The 16,289-nt window shown below is 42.6% G+C and overlaps 1 protein-coding gene across 2 annotated transcripts in view; it reads right to left on the bottom strand.

Moving 5' to 3' along the window:
• Window positions 1–16,289, bottom strand: part of ASAH2 (N-acylsphingosine amidohydrolase 2) — a 115,528-nt gene that overhangs the window by 11,054 nt on the left and 88,185 nt on the right. For both annotated transcript variants that reach the window (XM_068111899.2, XM_068111900.2), the window contains exons 7-17: window positions 15,170–15,290; window positions 14,903–15,028; window positions 13,529–13,609; window positions 13,329–13,433; window positions 13,092–13,173; window positions 12,873–12,988; window positions 12,304–12,398; window positions 11,359–11,398; window positions 7,723–7,803; window positions 6,810–6,905; window positions 4,332–4,484 (exon numbers count right to left, since the gene is read on the bottom strand). In XM_068111899.2, the coding sequence (XP_067968000.2) occupies window positions 4,332–4,484; window positions 6,810–6,905; window positions 7,723–7,803; window positions 11,359–11,398; window positions 12,304–12,398; window positions 12,873–12,988; window positions 13,092–13,173; window positions 13,329–13,433; window positions 13,529–13,609; window positions 14,903–15,028; window positions 15,170–15,290 (1,096 nt within the window). The remainder of the gene's footprint in view (window positions 1–4,331; window positions 4,485–6,809; window positions 6,906–7,722; window positions 7,804–11,358; window positions 11,399–12,303; window positions 12,399–12,872; window positions 12,989–13,091; window positions 13,174–13,328; window positions 13,434–13,528; window positions 13,610–14,902; window positions 15,029–15,169; window positions 15,291–16,289) is intronic.

The following is a 16,289-nucleotide window of genomic DNA, read 5'->3' as shown; positions in this document are numbered from 1 at the left end:
CCCTCCTTTGTGCTTTGAATATTTCCTTATTGATTCTTCTTTTTTTGCAATTGTTTTTATGTTTTGCTATGCATTATGTTTTGCACTCTGTCAAAGCGTCTTTGGGCTTCCTGAAAAGCGCTATATAAAATAAATGCATTATTATTATTATTATTATTATTAGGGTCAATCTAATGGAGCGTGTCACACAGGAGAAGGATCTGGGAGTGGTAATAAGAGATTGAATGATGCAACGGGCAATGTCATGGAGCGTGTCACACAGGAGAAGGATCTGGGAGAGGTAATGCGATTCCATGATACAAGGGGCAATTTTAAGGATCATATCACACAGGAGAAGGATCTGGGAGTGGTAATGCGATTCCATGATGCAAGGGGAAATCTTATGGAGCGTGTCACACAGGAGAAGGATCTGGGAATGGTAATAAGAGATTCCATGATGCAACGGGCAATCTTATGGAGCATATCACACGAGGGAAGGATATGGGAGTGTTAATAAGAGATTCCATAATGCTCGGGGCAATCTTATGGAGCACATCACACAGGAGAAGGATCTGGGAGTGTTAATAAGAGATTCAATCATGCCCGGAGCAATGTTATGGAGCATATCACACAGGGGAAGGACCTGGGAGTGTTAATAAGAGATTCCATAATGCTCGGGACAATCTTATGGAGCATATCACACAGGGGAAGGATATGGGAGTGTTAATAAGAGATTCCATGATGCAAGGGGCAATATTATGGAGCATATCACACAGGGGAAGGATATGGGAGTGTTAATAAGAGATTCCATGATGCAAGGGGCAATCTTATGGAGCATATCACACAGGAGAAGGATCTGGGAGTGTTAATAAGAGATTCCATCATGCCAGGGGCAATCTTATGGAGCATATCACACAGGGGAAGGATCTGGGAGTGTTAATAAGAGATTCCATCATGCCAGGAGCAATCTTATGGAGCACATCACACAGGAGAAGGATCTGGGAGTGTTAATAAGAGATTCCACCATGCCAGGGGCAATCTTATGGAGCACATCACACACAGGAAGGATCTGGGAGTGTTAATAAGAGATTCCATAATGTTTGGGGCAATCTTATTGAGCATATCACACAGGGGACCGATATGGGAGTGTTAATAAGATATTCCATCATGCTAGGGGCAATCTTATGGAGCACATCACACAGGAGAAGGATCAGGGAGTGTTAATAAGAGATTCCATCATGCCAGGGGCAATCTTATGGAGCACATCACACAGGGGAAGGATCTGGGAGTGTTAATTAGAGATACCATCATGCAAGGGGCAATCTTATGGAGCGTGTCACACAGGGGAAGGATCTGGGAGTGTTAATAAGAGATTCCATGATGCAAGGGGCACTCTTGTGGAGCATATCACACAGGGGAAGGACATGGGAGTGTTAAAAAGAGATTCCATGATGCAAGGGGCAATCTTATGGAGCATATCACACAGGATAAGGATCTGGGAGTGTTAATAAGAGATTCCACAATGCTCGGGGCAATCTCATGGAGCATATCACACAGGGGAAAGATATGGGAGTGTTAATAAGAGATTCCATCATGCTATGGGCAATGTTATGGAGCATATCACACAGGGGAAGGATCTGGGAGTGTTAATAAGAGATTCCATCATGCTCGGGGCAATCTTATGGAGCATATCACACAGGAGATGGATCTGGGAGTCGAAATAAGAGATTCCATAATGCTAGGGGCAATCTTGTGGAGCATATCACACAGGGGAAGGATATGGGAGTGTTAATAAGAGATTCCATCATGCCAGGGGCAATCTTATGGAGCATATCACACAGGGGAACGATATGGGAGTGTTAATAAGAGATTCCATAATGCTAGGGGCAATCTTATGGAGCATATCACACAGGGGAAGGATCTGTGAGTGGTAATAAGAGATTCCATGATGCAAGGGGCAATCTTATGGAGCATATCACACAGGGGAAGGATCTGGGAGTGTTAATAAGAGATTCCATGATGCAAGGAGCAATCTTATGGAGCATATCACACAGGGGAAGGATATAGGAGTGTTAATAAGAGATTCCATAATGCAAGGGGCAATCTTATGGAGCATATCACACAGGGGAAGGACATGGGAGTGTTAAAAAGAGATTCCATGATGCAAGGAGCAATCTTATGGAGCATATCACACAGGGGAAGGATATAGGAGTGTTAATAAGAGATTCCATCATGCCAGGGGCAATGTTATGGAGCATATCACACAGGAGAAGGATATGGGAGTGTTAATAAGAGATTCCATCATGCCAGGGGCAATGTTATGGAGCATGTCACACAGGGGAAGGATATGGGAGTGTTAATAAGAGATTCCATGATGCAAGGGGCAATCTTATGGAGCATATCACACAGGGGAAGGATATGGGAGTGTTAATAAGAGATTCCATAATGCTAGGGGCAATCTTATGGAGCATATCACACAGGGGAAGGATATAGGAGTGTTAATAAGAGATTCCATCATGCAAGGGGCAATCTTATGGAGCATATCACACAGGGGAAGGATATGGGAGTGTTAATAAGAGATTCCATCATGCAAGGGGCAATCTTATGGAGCATATAACACAGGGGAAGGATATGGGAGTGTTAATAAGAGATTCCATGATGCAAGCAGCAATCTTATGGAGCATATCACACAGGGGAAGGATATGGGAGTGTTAATAAGAGATTCCATCATGCCAGGGGCAATGTTATGGAGCATGTCACACAGGGGAAGGATATGGGAGTGTTAATAAGAGATTCCATGATGCAAGGGGCAATCTTATGGAGCATATCACACAGGGGAAGGATATGGGAGTGTTAATAAGAGATTCCATGATGCAAGGGGCAATCTTATGGAGCATATCACACAGGGGAAGGATATGGGAGTGTTAATAAGAGATTCCATCATGCCAGGGGCAATGTTATGGAGCATGTCACACAGGGGAAGGATATGGGAGTGTTAATAAGAGATTCCATGATGCAAGGGGCAATCTTATGGAGCATATCACACAGGGGAAGGATATGGGAGTGTTAATAAGAGATTCCATAATGCTAGGGGCAATCTTATGGAGCATATCACACAGGGGAAGGATCTGGGAGTGTTAATAAGAGATTCCATAATGCTAGGGGCAATCTTATGGAGCATATCACACAGGGGAAGGATCTGGGAGTGGTAATAAGAGATTCCATGATGCAAGGGGCAATCTTATGGAGCATATCACACAGGGGAAGGATATGGGAGTGTTAATAAGAGATTCCATCATGCCAGGGGCAATGTTATGGAGCATGTCACACAGGGGAAGGATATGGGAGTGTTAATAAGAGATTCCATGATGCAAGGGGCAATCTTATGGAGCATATCACACAGGGGAAGGATATGGGAGTGTTAATAAGAGATTCCATAATGCTAGGGGCAATCTTATGGAGCATATCACACAGGGGAAGGATCTGGGAGTGTTAATAAGAGATTCCATAATGCTAGGGTCAATCTTATGGAGCATATCACACAGGGGAAGGATCTGGGAGTGTTAATAAGAGATTCCATAATGCTAGGGGCAATCTTATGGAGCATATCACACAGGAGAAGGATCCCGGAGTGGTAATAGACACAGAGGGTAAGCAGACAGCACAGTGCCAGCTACCCACAGATACATCTAACAGGGTTTTCGGTTGTATTTGAAGGGGGATAAATTGTAAATCACAGGAGGTCGTTTTAACACTGTGTAGGAATTTAATGTGAGGGCCTCATGTAGAATATTGTGAGTAGTTTTGGTTGCCACATCTGTGAGTGGCAGCTAAAGGAGTCCGCACTTTATACATCAGAAAGGAGGCGATTACGAGGGGATCTGATTGAGATGTTTAACATAATAAAGATAATGAAAAAATAATTCAGCAGAATGGGCACTGGCAGGACAAGGGGCACAATTTAAAAGTGAAGAAGAGGAGAGCTACGATGGTCGTGAGCCAGGGGTTTTTCTCTCAGAGAGACGTGAATGCATTGAATGGTTTTCCAGTGAGGGTAGTGATCGTAGAGTCAGTGGATCACTTTTAAAATCGACTTTAGATGGGCATCTGGAAGTAGCGGCGATGAGGGAATAATAAGATGTTGGCACGATTGCACAGAGCCTCATGGGCCTAGTGGCCTCCTCCTGCATTGAAGTTCCTTGTACTTCCTGGTACAGTGTTTCCTTTCATCCTCTTCATGATATTAAACATGCAAGTGTGGAACATCCTTTCGTGAATGACAAAAAAGATGTAAGAATGATTCCTGCTTTGCATCTACCATGAAACATTGAACTTTCCACACTGATACTTACGGGATAGTAACTCGGCTTAACATCTGAAAGAACATCTCCAAAGGTATAACCAAGTGGAGTCTTGTCAACAGGCGGATCCTTGAGTATGGTGACGAGGATGGAATCATTGTACAGTGGCGGGGCAGGGCCTGGTGGAAGGCCGCCTGTAGTTTTCTGTATAGGAGAGAAGATAAAAAAAGCTTAAATACAAATCAAAACCATACTCAACTTGAGAGTTCATAGAACACGAAACCCCACACAGTGTTCAAATCCACACTTCAATTTTTATATAATAATGGTTTTAAAGTTTGTTTGAAAAACCCGTAAGTTTAGCGCTCCTGATAGCAGTCTTGCTCTTGCACACCACCCTTATACACTGTAATAACATGACGTCGAGTCATAGTTAAGGAGATGGAGACGTTATTGATCACTATCAAATGCAGCATCAATCAGCATCATACATATCCATAGCGGAGGCTTCTTCTTCACCACAATACCTTACTCCTCTCATGCCATACATTGATATACAGCGTGTCCCCATTTATCACTGACAGTTTTAAAATCTCTATAACTTTTTTGTTTCTTAACCAAAGCAGATAAAAAATTTACACAACATAGGTACATATTTAAGTTTGTTTTTTTCCGTAAGTTTAATCAACTCCAATAAGTTACAAATTTAGTTATGAACTTCAATGCGATTTCCACCATTTTCAATCGGTTTATTCAGCCTTTCTCTGTATTCCAACACCGCCTTTTGTCGCATTTCGACCGTAATTTCACCAAAAGCTGCTTGAATTCTCTGTTTCAGTTCCTGAATGTTTGTTGGCTTTTTCGTGTAGACTTTCGACTTAATAAACCCCCAGAGAAAAAAGTCACATGGTGTGAGGTCGGGAGAGCGTGGCGGACAGGGCCTATTGGGGGATCCGCGACCCATCCAGCGTTCGGGCAGCGTCTCATTGAGCCAATACCCCCAATGGGGAGGAGCTCCATCTTGCATAAATATCAGTTCATCAGCCATGCCACGAGCTTCCACGTCTGGCCAGAACTGATCAAGCAACATTATCAAGTATCTCTTGCTTGTGACATTTTCATCGAAAAAGAAATGGGCCGAAAACCACCCAGCCCTTGCCCCAAACGCTCTCCCGACCTCACACCATGTGACTTTTTTCTCTGGGGTTTAAGTCGAAAGTCTACACGAAAAAGCCAACCAACATTCAGGAACTGAAACAGAGAATTCAAGCAGCTTTTGGTGAAATTACGGTCGAAATGCGACAAAAGGCGGTGTTGGAATACAGAGAAAGATTGAATAAACTGATTGAAAATGGTGGAAATCACATTGAAGTTCATAACTAAATTTGTAACTTATTGGAGTTGATTAAACTTACGTAAAAAACAAACTTGAAATATGTACCTATGTTGTGTAAATTTTTTATCTGATTTGGTGAAACAAAAACGTTATAGAGATTTTAAAACTGTCAGTGATAAATGGGCCACGCGTATATCATGGTTTTTGGAAGTATTATGAAGGCGATTTGTGTTCTACAGTGATCAGGTGTGTTATTACACATTAACAAAGATTTAAAGAGGTTTAAAGGCGTATAAATAAATTAAGCATGTGTTTCACCACCATTTCACCCAATGTTTATTTTATCACCCAATCTAACAAGTTACATTAGTTATTTGTGATTGTTGTTTGTGTCCTTCATAACATCCTTAAAAACAGTAAGTTTCCTGTTGAGAATGATTTCAATTTTGTTTTACTGCCAGGCAGAGAGAGGAGTAAAAATATTAACTTGCTCCCTCCTCTCTGTGCATGAGCGATCGGACAAATTCAGAGACAAAGTATGGTAAAATGAGAAACTTGTCTTCCTTTCCATGTTCCAATTTGTGTTCAAAATATATCATTCGATTTTCAAAAGCTGTTCCTCGATCATAAACTGATGATACGGAACAGACGGACATGACGCAATTACTTAACCCCACTTTTGGCTTCCCGTGTGCAGAGTAATGATAAAGATGACCAGACATTCTATTCTATATTGAGCAGGTGGGACACTTCATATTGAGGAGGTTAGGACACTCCATATTGAGGAGGTTGGGACACTCCATATTGAGGAGGTTGGGACACTCCATATTGAGGAGGTTGGGACACTCCGTATTGAGGCAGTTGGGACACTTCATATTGAGGAGGTTGGGAAACTCCATGTTGAGGAGGTTGGGACACTACATTGAGGAGGTTGAGACACTATATTGAGGAGTTTGGGACACTATGTTGAAGAGGTTGGGACACTCCATATTGAGGAGATTTCTCTATATTGAGGAGGTTGGCACCACTCTACATTGAGGAGGTTGGGATGCTCCATATTGAGGAGGTTGTGCCACTCTATGTTAAAGAGGTTGGGACATTCTACATTGAGGTTTCTCTATATTGAGGAAAAACCCCAGATATTTTGGCAGTGATGAGATTATCATCGGGCAGACAATTAGGATTCGACATACCGTGGCGATGGCACGTGCCAGCACAGTATACAGCTGGATGTACGCCGATAGCGAATGCGGTCCGAAGATCGTCGAAGCTCCTTCATACCGTTGCACCTGGAATGGAGGAGAACCAGAGGGGGGAAACAGCGACTGCCCTACATTGCATTGCCATTATATATTTAATCAAATTATCAAATGTCATTATTGTTTCATACTTAAGGGTGTGGGTGATGGATATTATCATGCCATTGTTTTTTTATTTACAAGATCAAGGCTCATAGAAGAGCATGTGGATGGAGGGTGTGAACTGACAGTATGGCAACAGGGCATGTCTTGGGCATAATAATCAAGGAAAGGAACAAAGAGAAATAAAGAAGAGAGAGGAGGTGAGGAAACAAAGCAACCTGCAAGTAAGAGGGTCAATGGGGGTAATAAATATAATGGCTCAGAATTGTGAATGGCAAGACATGTTGGTGCACTGCTTCCTTGAAGCCCTGGATGGCAAGAGAGACAGAAGAGTCTCCGGAAGGTGATTCCACAAACTTGAGAAGCTAGGAACAAAAGAGTTGAGGGTGTGCACCTGGCCTGGATTATGGAAGTCTGTTCAGGAGTGGATACATGGTCCAGCCTCTTGAATAAAAGTCTATGTGGTACACCCATTGATTCCCTTTCTTACGGTCATGGAAGGCCAAAATATATTATTCGAATAAATACATAAAAATAAATAAATATATTTTAATATAAATATATATTTAAAAAATAGGAAAAAACAACTAATCATTCAATTTGTTATGTTTGACTTTGACTTACACATGAATAGATAGTCTCAACTCAACGATATTTTAACGGCAATGCCAACTGATCAAACATTCTACCTTTGGTTTGTGGCTCTACCTTTACCAAGCAGTACACACACATGTCGTGCCCACACCTGGTATTCCTCGTATGTAGCGATGTATTGAGTGTATACATTGCTGAGGCCTGCAATCACCACGTCCATGCCAGAGAGTTCCTGTGAAAAAGTAAAAACTCAACAATGTACCTCATCCAAAAAACTATTTCCTATTGCGTTGTCGACGCACAGAACCCGATTTGAATTCATGACCATGAGTACACCGCAGGTGACAAAGCCTCTTCATAGGTAGTATTGTATTGCCCATCCTACGATGTCTTGAGGACATCAAGTCACCCATAAAAGGTGGACTACTACTACATAATGTACAGCATTTTTATAGGATCAAGTAAAAAAAAAAAACAAACAAAAAAAAAACCAAAGTAACAATAATGTAGGAGCTCATGTGCGTTTGTATTAAAAGATCAGACTTGGGGTTGTAGAGGTTAGAGCGTACACTCTGAGTCTGGCAGATCGGCCTGGTTCGAACCCCGGCCCAGTCATACCGAAGACTTAAAAACGTGCCACTTCCTTGCGTAGTGCTCAGCATTTAAAAAGGACAGAGCACGGACAAACAAGCAGAGGTTGGCAATCATAGCACAGGCTCTGTTGGGCCTACTGGCCTCCTCCTGTTTTGAAGTTCCATGTAAGGGAACTCATATTGAAGCATGACCTTCCTGCAGTTATTAGATATAAACTAGTAATATGCGTCCACAAACATCCTTTACCGTACCATGTTGTACAACCTCGGCCGAGGCCTTCATTTTTATTATTCTTCCGCCCTCACTTTTTGACCTTTATTCGCTTTCGAATTTGTTTTCTCCACAACCGCTTGACCGATTGACACAAAACTTTCAATGTAGGTGCGCCAACCCATGCAGAATTTTTAAACAAAGTTACATGATGATTGGATGGAAAATGCAGACGGCATTCCAAAAAGTCGATTTTCTGTAGTCGTGTGTTGCAGGGAGTTGCACGTCTCAGGAATAAACGGCCTCGACCTCACTTATATCGTTATTTTTTATGATATCGATTTACTTTATTGTATGCTGCCTACAAGTCTGTATAAAATCTGTAAGGAAATAATAGCCGGCGAAGCTGGTGTTGTCAATGAACGCGTACGTATTATGTTGAAAAGCCAGATTTTGCTGAATCCTTTGAGAATTTCGAAGCTTTGACGCACCAAATCGCTCCATGGAGGCCGCCATCTTGCGGATGCGGAAGTATGCATAAAAATTGCGAAAAAGTTCAATAGGAGTTTGTTTCACCCGTCTTTGTTTGATTCACAATCTTATGCACCTCTAATTTGTAATTAAAACACTTCAAGACCAACCTCGTTCCACGGTGGTTTTTTTTCAAAAATGGCCTCTAAACCTTCAAAAAACCAACCTTCAAAAATGGCCTCTAAAGGTGGTTTTTTTTTAAGACCAACCTCGTTCCCCGTGCCCACACGGGCCCTGGTTATCTTCAACGAAAATCGTCACCAAACACCGGAACCAATGAGATTCGAGCATTTGAAAAAATATTTCAAAAAAGCTTATTACCGTTTTGGAGGCTGAAAACGGCGTCAAATATTCTAAAATTGACGAAGAATTGTTTTTTTAGAAATCTCGCGGCCGTAGGGGATAGTTTTTCACGGCCGGAAATATCCGAAGTTGAGACGGAATTCACCGAATTAATCAAGAAGTAAATTTTATCAATTATAATCTCATCCAGAATGCAAATGGTGTCATTTTAGGTCTGAATTTTACCAAGTCTTACCAGGTACGGTACCTACTACACCTACCTACTACCAACTACCTAACCTACTGATGCCATCGTGATGGGTAAAATAGTGGCAAGAGGGTTTGGCTTCGCCGGCTCATTGCGGCTTTGCAGTCGGGTCATATTATTCTTATTATTACCGTTTTAGTGTTTGGGAGCTCATTTGGGAGCTCATTTACTGGTCGTTATATATACACATATATTGATACCAAAATAAACACAGAGTTTTCTTGGACTTTTGCGAGTATCTTGGTCTGGGAACTGTTTGAACTAGAGATATCATAGAACACGTTACCCCATGCTGTGATTAAGTATATACACAAGTCCTTCAATTTAAATAAAGTAATGATTTTAAAGATAGTTTTAAAATTCCAGAAGTTCAGAATTATTGAAGCAGTCTTATACACCACCCTTATCTACCATGTCGAAGTACGTACTGCTAAACGGAAGGGTTTTGAAAGAGCAAAGAAGACAATTTGTGTTATACGGTGTTCAAGTACATAGTTCAACTTAAATCAAATAAAGATTGTAAAAGGTATATAAATAAATAAATTCCAGAATTTACCACCTTTTTACCACCGTTGATGTTACACCACTTTATTTAACACGTTACACGAGTTATTTGTGCCTGTTATTTGTGTCCTTTATGACGTCCTTAAAAACTAAATTTCCTGATTGGAATATGTTTTTGTTAATTTTGTTTGACTGCCAGGCAGAGACACAGGAAAAAAATATCTCCCTCCTCTCTGCACGTGTGTGGTCAGGTGAATTCAGAGCCAAGTACTGCTAAATACAGGTTTATTTTCCGATTCATGTTCAAAATGTAACATTTAATTTAAATAAGTTGTTCCTCGATCATAAGCTGACGTTTGTGGACAGATGGACGGACGGACATGAACCAATTGCTTAACCCTGCCTTTCGCTTTGCGTGTATTAGTAAAAACGACTCACGACTCGTGGAGTGACAATTCACGTATTTTCCATTATCAAGAAGTAAAAATACGATTTAAGTCTATTCTTCATCAAAAATGCTTCTAAAACTCAATTTCCTCCCACATCTCTCTCGAAAACACCTCTCAACTCTCCAATCTCTCTTGAAAGCTCCACAATTACACCATGCTATTCAATAAACCTACTAGGTATTACCATAACGTCAAATTTATCCTGGAATCCACACATTACACAAATAGCTAAGTCTGCCTCGAAAAAACTCGGAGTCCTGTTCAGATGTCAAAGATTCTTATTCTCTCAACAGTTGCTTCAACTATATAAAGGATTGATTCGTCCTTGTATAGAGTGCTGCTCTCACATCTGGGGAGGCTCTAGCTCCACATACTTCCTGGACAGAATTGAATCCAAAGTAATCCGACTTATCAACTCTCCCAATCCGACCTCAAAACTCGACCTGCTCGAATTACGCCGCAAAGTTGGCTCTCTTTCTCTTTTCTACAGATATTACTTCGGCTTCTGCTCCCAAGAACTTGCTGCTTGTGTACCTCCGCCATTAGTGAGACCACGGAATACTCGACAAGCCACGACATCTCATGATTAGGGTGTGGCCATTGGAAACTCAAGGGTGGCTTGTTATGATGTTTGTTTCTTCCCCTCCACTGCCAAACTCCAGAACTCTTTACCTTCCCATGTATTTCCAAACACTTACGATCTTCCCCTTTTCAAAAAGCACATTTTATACTTCCTCAAAAACTCTTAGACTAGTCTCTCTTTCTTCACTTTTCTATCAATGCAGCTCTTTCATGTAAGGCTTGGCCTCGATGAGGGCTATATAGTCCGTGACTGGAACATAAAAAAATGCATTTGTATTCCTATAGAATTGATGTACATAAGTACCTGAAAGTGTTGGTCAAGGAAATATTTCATTTGAATCTTTTTTTTACCCAAAAGCTAGCTTACCTTTTTCACAGCATCCCGTAACCTTCTTCCTGACATTGTCCTGTAAAAGACGTTTCATAGTCGTTCACTTATACAATTGATGGACATCTGCTCTGCTGGTCTTGAACTCAAAAATCTATTCAGCACTACATTATATAACCAAAATATGAATACATTGCACCATTCCACATTCTAAGATCGTTCTTGCCTTATCCGCCAATTGTTTTTGGCTTCTTGAAGGATATATATAATTGGCATATGAATCGCTTTCAGGTTTTCCCAAATACATTTCCCACAGTGGACCTGGGAAAGCCTAATGTGAGGGAAATGCTTAAGACCATCTGGCACCAAAGTCAAACGTGTATGAACCACAATCGTGCACGTGTACATGCAAATGACGACCCATGCACGCATGTGTGTGTGTGCACGTGTATGTGTGCGTCATCGCCAACGGTCCTCATCCTTCTCAGGCCCCCCTTCAACTCGGGTCCTTCAAATTTCAGGCCCCTCACCCACTCGGGTCTGCCAAATCTCAGCCCCCCCTCCCTCCCACTCCGGTCCGCCAAATCTCAGGCCCCCCTCCCTCCCACTCCGGTCCGCCAAATCTCAGGCCCTCCTCCCACTCGAGCCCATTAGAGGTAAGGCTAACAACCATTCTACGTTAGAGGAAGGGCCGACAGGATGGCTCAGGGGTAGTGGTCGACAACATGACTAAGTTCCAAATTGCTACCCTAACCAGCCATGCAAGTTCATGCTGGTCATGTTCCAGCAGGGACCCGAGGGCACTCTTAGTTTGTCAAATGAAAAAGCAACCAATTGAAATAAGACATTGTACCACACAAAAAGGCTCCACTGTTGTCCTTCAATTGACTGAACCAGTATAAGAAGCCTTAAATCACACACACACACACACACAGACACACACACACACACACACACACACACACAAACACAAAACCTCCTCACGTGAATTCTCCAGGAACAGCAATGATGGCAAAGTCTCCGATAACCAGAATCTGAACCTCCACAATTGTCGGATGCCAAGGAAGAGGGTTTGACATCTGCACAAGACAGTTACAGACATATGAACACATTATCCCTGAATAATCTCTGGCCTTCACTGCGCTCCAGCTCTACCAAGGAATGCACATTCATCCAATAGGTGATTCCTCGCATCCACTCTTTTCTCCCTCTTTTCTCTCATTTTGCGGCAATGCCAACCTGGGCCACCTGGTCTTTTTCTGGAGATATCTTAAATAAGAAAAAATCATGTCCAAATGAAAAAATGCGAATTATTCTTACTTACAGAGCTTGCACAACCTGTGCTTCCAACCGGTGGATCTCCCAAGGGCCACAAGCACATAATCGACTCGCAAAATGACACAATTATTAAACTTCCTCCCAAAAACTTGTTCGATTCGACCCCTCCCCAGTGCATATGTAGTATGTAGATAGCCCCTTATACCATACACTCCTGTATAAAGAGCACACTATAAATTGTTATTGTTTAGTTTTTTTCCACCAAATACACTGACACTGCCAGTGTTGAGCAGGATGGGTTTAGGGGCGTGGCACTGGACCGTCTCCTCCGAAGGTGGTCCAAATAAGACATCTACGATACCATTCCAAAAGGGGTCTCCTTCCGTGTCACCTGTTCGAAATGAGCATGAAACAAGCATTTGCAGGTATCCAAAGTACATGTTCTAATACAATTAGGGTACTTGTGTGTGATGTACTTATTCATTGTAATTTACCTTGCGTAAAGTTAAACGCTCCAACACCATCAGTTGTGCCAGCCGCGAAACTGTAACCCAAAGCTGGCTCGCAGGTGTGCACCTGGCAACATGAGCATGCAAATAGCCAAGTGGGCACATATATGAAGCCATTTGATTTACGTTTTGTTTTAAATACAGAGATCGAGGCTCATGTAAGAGCTGCGTGAACCTGTGGTCGTTGACCACCAAGGCCATGAAAGTGTGCAGTAGCCTCACCTTGTGTGTCGAGTTTAATATGACCTCAACGTTCGTCATGTCCACAAACTGTTGGGCAAACTGCAATGGACCTGAAAGTTTCCTTTCACATTTGGTGAACACATCCTGGCAAGACATGTGACATTAATGCTTCTTGAAGAAAGTATCCACAGGTGCATCATATAAGGTTGTTAGGATGACAAATTGATATAAAGACTCACCTTGGCCTTGCTGTATATGCTTTCTCCAATTATTTTTGTGCTTTCGAACATATCTTTGCCTGGACCAGAGCTGTAGCACTTCTGTAGGAGAAAGTAAAAAAAAAAACGGAATTTGTTGAACTTGGTGGCAAATTTAACATTCCATAAGGATATGGCAGGACTGTATGGACATGCTGAGATTTACATCCTCTAATCCAAATCTGGGCTGGTACATTAGTTGGTGCACGTTAAAGATCTCCGATGTCCTTCGCAAAGAGTACGCGAGCCATCGCCAGCACCCTGACCAAATTACAAATTCCAGCCATTACTACTGCTGAGCAGGTAATGGCAAACTCCCTCCTACAACCTTTGCCAAGAAACTGCTTCGGCAACAGGATATGGTAAATTCGAAATAATCCAAATCCAGAGCCAAAATATCTGGGGTTTTTCCTCAATATAGAGAAACCTCCTCAGTATGGAGTGTCCCAACCTCCTCAATATAGAGTGTCCCAACCTCCTCAATGCAGGGTGGCCCAACCTCCTCAATATGAAGTGTCCCAACTTCCTCAATGTAGAGTGTCCCAACCTCCTCAATATGGAGTGTCCCAACCTCCTCAATATGGAGTGTCCCAACCTCCTCAATATTGAGTGTCCCAACCTCCTCAATATTGAGTGTCCCCACCTCCTCAATATGGAGTGTTCCAACCTCCTCAATGTAGAGTGTCCCAACCTCCTCAATGTAGAGTGTCCCAACCTCCTCAATGTAGAGTGTCCCAACCTTCTCAATATGGAGTGTCCCAACCTCCTCAATATGGAGTGTCCCAACCTCCTCAATATTGAGTGTCCCCACCTCCTCAATATTGAGTGTCCCCACCTCCTCAATATTGAGTGTCCCCACCTCCTCAATATTGAGTGTCCCCACCTCCTCAATATTGAGTGTCCCCACCTCCTCAATATTGAGTGTCCCCACCTCCTCAATATGGAGTGTCCCCACCTCCTCAATATGGAGTGTCCCAACCTCCTCAATGTAGAGTGTCCCAACCTCCTCAATGTAGAGTGTCCCAACCTCCTCAACGTAGAGTGTCCCAACCTTCTCAATATGGAGTGTTCCAACCTCCTCAATATGGAGTGTCCCAACCTCCTCAATATGGAGTGCCCCAACCTCCTCAATATTGAGTGTCCCCACCTCCTCAATATGAAGTGTCCCAACCACCTCAAGTCATGATGGTCGTATCAGGTCATCAGGGACAGTAGTTGTAGTTCACTTGGATGAGTAGTACCCATGTGGTGAACAGGATATCAGGTAAAGGTGAACCCATGTGGTGTGTATATGGTGCAATGGCTTTAGGTTTTAGGTGCAGGTGACTTCAGGTAGGTTATGGATCATACACTCACCCCACCTGATGCACAGTGGCTGTGAAGGTTATTACAATCTTCACCGGAAGTGCTGCAGTGTGGTCCGTGGGTGTTTGGGGAAACATCTCCTAGATTTGTAGAACTGAAAGAAGCAACAAACGGACCCTGGAGAGACAAAGAGATGCAAGGACAACCAACCGAAGGAGATCATGAACTTCAGCAGTGAGATCGATTTTTTTTTTTCACTGGTAGCCTTACATAGAGGTTGTTATTGAGTTGCTGTAAGTTTTTATTTATTTATTTTACCTCTCCAGGCAGGAATCCGGGGTTCATGTCCTGCTCAAAACGACGAGACGCGTAGCCCATATTGTCGCTGCTTATGAGCCTGTTTGTGTTATTCATGCTCACGGGATGCACTGCAAACCAGCTGCAAACATTCCCAGATCCACCTTAACCTCAGATGTGGAACACCAATCAATATACAGTGAGATCAGCTGTGGGTAGAGAGCATGTCTCCACCAGGCTGAACAGCTTACATTTTATATCCCACTGATAGGCCGGATCTGGATTCGGACCTGAACCAAAATATAATCCACTTGTTATTGTCATCTATCCAACTCATCCACCAGATTTTGTCACAATCCATCCAAAACTTTTTGAAATATGCCAATCGTTTTTCACCTCATCTCTTAATTATGAAGAATCACTTTAAAAATCAAAACATCCTCGTATCAAGATCCAGATCTTCACCAAAATTGAGTCAGTTCTTCGATGTCATACACCCAACCTGCCCACCAAATTTCATCCGAATCTGTCCGCAACTTGAGATATCCTTCTCATAGAGAGACAGACAAACAGACAGACAGGAATGAAAACATAACCTCCGTCCACCTTCGGTGATGGAGGTAATGAGAGAGAAAGTGAGTAGTTTAGAGCAGTGATTCTTAAACTGGGGGGGGGGGGGGGGGGGGGGGGGTGCGTGTCTCCAAAGGGGGGCATTATAATATTTCAAGGGGGGCACGAGGGGGTCTGATGGAAAATGCTGGCATGAAGGGATTACTATGCAAAAAGTGCTGAAGGAGGAAGTAGATTATGTTTTCACCACTCTGTGTTTTTGTTTGTCTGTGGCCGTTCTTGTTACCCTCGCCTGAGGAGAGCGTATTGCATTTGAGTCCGTTTGTCTGTCAGTCTGTCTGTCTGTTTGTCCGCACAGAATAAATATGATTTTCTCTGCAACCTTTTGGCCCGATCGACAGGACATTTTCACCATAGGTGCAACTCCACCTGTAGAATTTTTTAATGATAATTATGACGTCATCGGTTACGTGGTTCAGCCGCCATCTTGGAAAAACCGAAAAACTTTGCACCTTTATATCTCCGAAAGCGATGCATAGAAAAAATTGAGACATGGCTCATTGTAAAGAAC

Source organism: Myxine glutinosa, chromosome 4 (genome assembly GCF_964187855.1).
Source record: "Myxine glutinosa chromosome 4, kmMyxGlut1.1, whole genome shotgun sequence".
NCBI lineage: Eukaryota > Metazoa > Chordata > Myxini > Myxiniformes > Myxinidae > Myxine > Myxine glutinosa.
Note: the sequence above shows the minus strand (reverse complement) of the source record. Positions and strands in the feature narration are given on the sequence as shown.